This window comes from Hyla sarda, chromosome 2 (assembly GCF_029499605.1).
Source record: "Hyla sarda isolate aHylSar1 chromosome 2, aHylSar1.hap1, whole genome shotgun sequence".
NCBI lineage: Eukaryota > Metazoa > Chordata > Amphibia > Anura > Hylidae > Hyla > Hyla sarda.
The window spans coordinates 70,974,415-70,979,675 of NC_079190.1; the positions used below are offsets into that span (position 1 = coordinate 70,974,415).

The 5,261-nt window shown below is 39.2% G+C and overlaps 1 protein-coding gene across 1 annotated transcript; it reads left to right on the plus strand.

Annotated features, from left to right (window-relative positions):
- The first annotated feature begins 1,303 nt into the window (after window positions 1-1,303).
- On the plus strand, window positions 1,304-4,593 carry KCNRG (potassium channel regulator). Its single transcript, XM_056560365.1, has 2 exons — window positions 1,304-1,884; window positions 4,221-4,593. The coding sequence occupies exons 1-2, from the start codon at window positions 1,304-1,306 to the stop codon at window positions 4,471-4,473; spliced, it is 834 nt and encodes a 277-aa protein (XP_056416340.1). The 3' UTR covers window positions 4,474-4,593.
- The last annotated feature ends 668 nt before the right edge of the window (window positions 4,594-5,261 follow it).

Genomic DNA, 5,261 nt, shown 5'->3' on the forward strand with positions numbered 1-5,261 from the left:
TTTGCCCGCGGCTTCGCTCGCGTTAAATTTGGGGTAACATATCTACTTTTTACGAGTCTATAGTAATGAGGCCGCTCTGGGTAAAGTCTACGGGCATCCAAACAACCTGAATTCTTTCAACTTTGATCGCCGCGTCTAAAGAGTTAATGCCGGACATCTACCGGAACGGCGATGTCTGGCATTAGCCACGGGTCCTGGCTGCTGATAGCAGCTCCTGAGCTCGCTTCATAACCCTCCCGTGCCGTAGCGCCGGGTATACCCAGCGTTCTGCAGCAAGGAGTTAATTCATACAAACTTTGAACCCCCGTTTCACCCCTTCAGGGGTGGAATTTTAGAAAACGTTAAAACATGTGTTTCTTTATCTCTAATTGTTAGCCTAAAAACAAAGTTTCATGCTTCTAGCTTCAAAAATGACGGACTTCCATACAAACTTTCAACCCCTTTTTCACCCCCTTTTAAGGGTTGAATTTCGAAAAATCCTTTCTTATTCCTCGTTTAGGCTTAAAAACAACACCTGTGAAAAAATTCAGCTTTCTAGGTCCAAGGGTTTAGGCTGGGCGTTGATGAGCCAGTGAGTCAGGCCTTCTCTTTTTATATATATAGATAGATAGATAGATAGATAGATATAGATAATTTTTTTTTTTTTTTATGTGATGGACACACAGATGCATAGCATGTTACAATACAGTTATCAGAGCTGTGTCCTGTAATAAGCCATGCACGTGTCCTTCATATGACCAGGACAAAGTTTTATCAACCAAAAGAAAAGTATCACATGACATGAGGAATTGGTATAGGAAGATTTTATGACATTGAACGAAGTAGTAATTATAAAGAAGTAGGAATGGTTTAAAAAATATAATTGTACTAAGTCAATAAAACAAGAGAATAAAAGACTGAAATGAAATAAATATTACATTCATTCTCACTCTTTTGATCATTTTACTTCCCGTTTTTCCCAGTAAAGCATGATGTTGCACACAAAAGTCTGGTGGAGCAAATGAATACTAAAACTAAAACTGTAAAAAAAAAATATTTTAAAGCGAAGTAAAAAAAAAAAAGAAAAAGCTTAAAACACAACAAATGTTAATAAAATGCTCATGATCTGAGTAAACTTAAATCCATTCTCCTTGTTGATTTGCATAAGTGTTCTTCTGAATGTCATGGGAGGAACATGGGTGTTCCCAGGCAACTAACAGACGTTGTGTATAGCTTGTGGTTGCCAGGCACAGGGCTTTTCTGTTGTGTAGCCTGCTGGAAGCTCTTAGTGAAAACTTTCTAAAACTGTGGAAGGTGGTCCAGAATGAGCAACCCAGAAGTGATAACACTCAATGTGGGGGGCATGAAGTTCACCACTCTAACATCTACTCTTCTTAGATTTCCAGAGTCAAAATTTGCACATCTGCTGGATGGCAGCGATCGGGACTTTAGAATAGTAAATGGCCAATATTTTGTGGACCGGGATGGAACTCTATTCAACTACATTTTAGATTATCTCAGGACATCACAGCTGACTTTGCCTTCAGACTTCTCAGATTATGAAAGGCTTCAGAGAGAAGCAGAATTCTATCAGATTCCATCGTTGGCTGAACAGTTGGGTCAAGAAAACTTCTATCGGCCCAGAATGGAAATCCTAGAAGTGCGTTTTCTACTTCAGGAAACTCATGCTTTTTTCCGCATCTTCTGTTCATGTAGCAGCACTATTGAAGCTCTTGCTGATCGCATTGTCATGTATATAGAGCAACCAATAGGAGTTCAAGGCTGGAGCTTTCCATATGGCTCCCAAAAACCCATGGCACCTATACCTCTACAAAGACCATCACATCATGACCTGGTGTTTCAGAGTGGAACAGACTACTCAACAGGAGACCAGTTCGGAGCCAGGTAATTCCAAATGTATTATGATCTATACGAAATAAGTCCATCCCGTAATTCTTCTTGCATATGATACTATCTTGTAAGACATCAGCAAGAGACGTCTTGTCAAATGATCTACACCTATTCTGCACAACAGCCATCAAAGGCAACGGGGGGAATTTATATTTTGCGGTGTTTATGAAGTGCTTTGCATATCCTAAAGTGCCTGTGCTTGTTTGAGTGCGACAAATCTATCAAGTTATCACATTGTTTAATTGTTTGCAGAAACTATGTACAGTATATGCATCCAAACTAGAAAACATATGTAACAGGATAAGTCTGCTTTGGGCTGTAGTCAACTTGCGCAAATATTTGCGATTTTCTTTGAAAAAAAATGTGCATTTTATTAGCAATAATGCTAAGATATAATAAAAAAGTGAAGTGCATGGGGAGCGCATTGTTGACAAACGTCGTAAATTTTTCTGCAATTGAGAGACAATTTCACGTTTGACTTTGATCGTACAGCTTTTATACATTTCCCCCAATTTTTCTATAATTATTATTAATAATAATCTGAAATGCCCAATGCAATTAAAATAATCTTACATGTAATTTATTTTCATATTTAGACATGCAGTAAAGCTTTTTTGCATTAGGATATGTATATACTCTCATCCTGGGGTGTTTTGGCATATGCATTATTTTACCAACACAGCTCATTTTTGTGAATAAAAAATTTTAATCCTGTTTTTGCATTATAGTGGAGTAAATGTGCAATTGCATGTACAATGCTTTGAGATTTTGTTGCATTGGTGAATGATCCATCAGTTGTTTGGGTGTTAACTAGCAATTTTCAGTCTGTTAAAAGGGTCCTTTAAGGGTCTAATCACACGTACAGAATTCTGCGCATCAAATTTGATGCGCAGGATTTGAATCTGTGTTCAGTCATTCAGTTTACATTGGAATCTGCAACAGAAAATTCTGCGCAGAATACGTACGTGTGAATAGACCCTAAGCTCTGTTGTGGTTATTTAGCGGTACTGCACCTAACTAACCGCTGCATGATTTTTTGCTGTGCTTTACCACCAATGACCAACATCACTGCACATAAGTGATAAGCACATAATTTTTACTGCAATTTCGGTTATTTTCTGAAAAAAGGGATGCCATAACTATTTTCGGTACTGCTAATGAGCTGCAACCTTAAAGGGGTATTCCGGGCAAAAACATTTTATCCCCTATCCAAAGACATGAATGGAGGGGGCGTGGCGTGACGTCCCCAGTCCCGAAAGTTTCCGTAACTGGAGACTCAGCACCCGCATAGAATGCAGGTGCTGCAGGGAGATCGCAGGGGGGGGGGGGGGGCGTGGGTTCTCAGCAGCGGGCATAAAATGGATAGGACATAAAATGTTTTTGCCTGAAATACCCCTTTAAACAAGCGTTCCTCCATACACCTTTGTGAAAAGTTAGTTGATCCTGCCGATCTCAAAAGGACAAGCCAACTCTAAAGTGTTTGGGGTCCTCCTGACCCCAATGTTGACACCACCAGAGCTGTCTGGCAACAGCTTATCTCCCCTTTAAATACATGAACATTCAGCCAAGATGAACATTCATGTGTATGAAATAAGGGGAGATAGCTTTCAGATTATTGAATTTGTATGTCAAAAAGCCAAAAACAAAAAGCAGTAAAAAAAAAATAAAAAAAATAAAAAAAATAAAGGTTAAACAGTGGCCTCCACAAGAAATTAATAACAGGGCACTCACCTCTAGTTGTGGGCCAGTTGAAGCGCATAGTGTGAAACGGCACTTTTGGCCCAAGAAGCAACCCCTTGTCTATGTTCTTACAACCCTGTCCTGCACTGCATGTGAATATTTGTTCTTCAATATGAATAAAGAAGACTGGAGTTAAAGCCGCTGTTATTCATCTCTCGTGGAGGCCATTGGTTATACACGTGCTATTTACAGAGAGCACCACCGGGCTAGTTTGACTGTCTACAACATTGGAGGATAGAGGGTTAAGCACGAAAAAGTAGCAGTGCTGAGGAGTATTCTATCTGGAATAGTGAAAGTTAAACAGTGGTTTACAATATATAAACATTTCTCAGAACATACTTGTATTCCCTATGCAGTAATAATTCAGGAGCTGTTCCTCTATTATTTCTTCTGGAAATGCCTAAATTGGCAACTGTCAAGTATGAGTGGGTCATCTCCCTATACATTGAATGCATATATATATATATATATATATATATATATATATATATATATATTACTTGTCTTCACACTAGGGTTCTAGTGCAGTCAGTTTTCTATGAATTGACTAACATTTTTTATGGATGAACTAACGTTACTTTTTTCCACAGGTATGTCTCCATAAAACCGGACCAGAGGAAACTACTAAATGGAACCAATGTGCTTGGACTCCTGCTGGATATCTTACTCAGGGAAGGCTTCAGTCTAGTGAGCACCAGAGCGGTGTCAGCGGAAGAAAAAGTAGAGTGCTACACCTTTGAGAGGAAGAAAAGGCCCGAAGTTCTGACCATCACAGAGAACCCTAAACCGGAAAAAAATGTGATCATCCAAACAAAACAGGTCAAAACAAACAAGAAAAGATGAAACAAACAAACAAAAAAAACACACCCAAAAGCTGAAAAATCACTAATCACCAACTTCAGAGGCTAAAGTAATTGCCACCAAAACTACAGTTTTGATGGTCAGGATAATGCTGCATGTACACAAGGGTGTTACGGACACAAATCCCGGTCCAACCAAGGGTCTAGAGACCCAAACTGAAAGCATCATAGTGACATCATAGTGACATCATAGTGACATCATAGTGACAGTGTCTATGATCGTTTAAGTGTGGGTTTCTAGACTCACGGCCGGGCTGGGACTTAGGCCAAATTTACATGAGCATAATATAGACATAAGAGTCCAAAGAGAAAGCATGTTAATCATGGAGACAAAAAAAGGAGACACTGAAATTTCACTAGACAACTGAGACTTTAACCCTAAGTTTTGACCAATTCATTTCTTGAAAGAATCTGCTTACCTATGGATTGTCATCATAAGACTAATGTTGGACTAGGTTTTAGCTTTGTAATAAAACCCTCCAAAAAGGTTGGAATTTGGTAGATTTAAATGGGCACTGTCACCAACTTTATTTTTTGATATGTTGTAGTACTTATGTACTAAAACATATCTGTAATATATTTTCATTATTTATTTTTTAATTTTATGGGTGAATTTTACGTTCAAAAACCGGCCACTAGGGGTCTCCCTCCTAGTGGCCGGCTGCAGTACGGCGTGACGTCACGCCTGAATTTGGACTGATTGCGGCTGGGCAATCGGTCCTAATTCATTTACACTGCGCTCGCTCCCTGCCTGTCAATCAGACAGGCAGG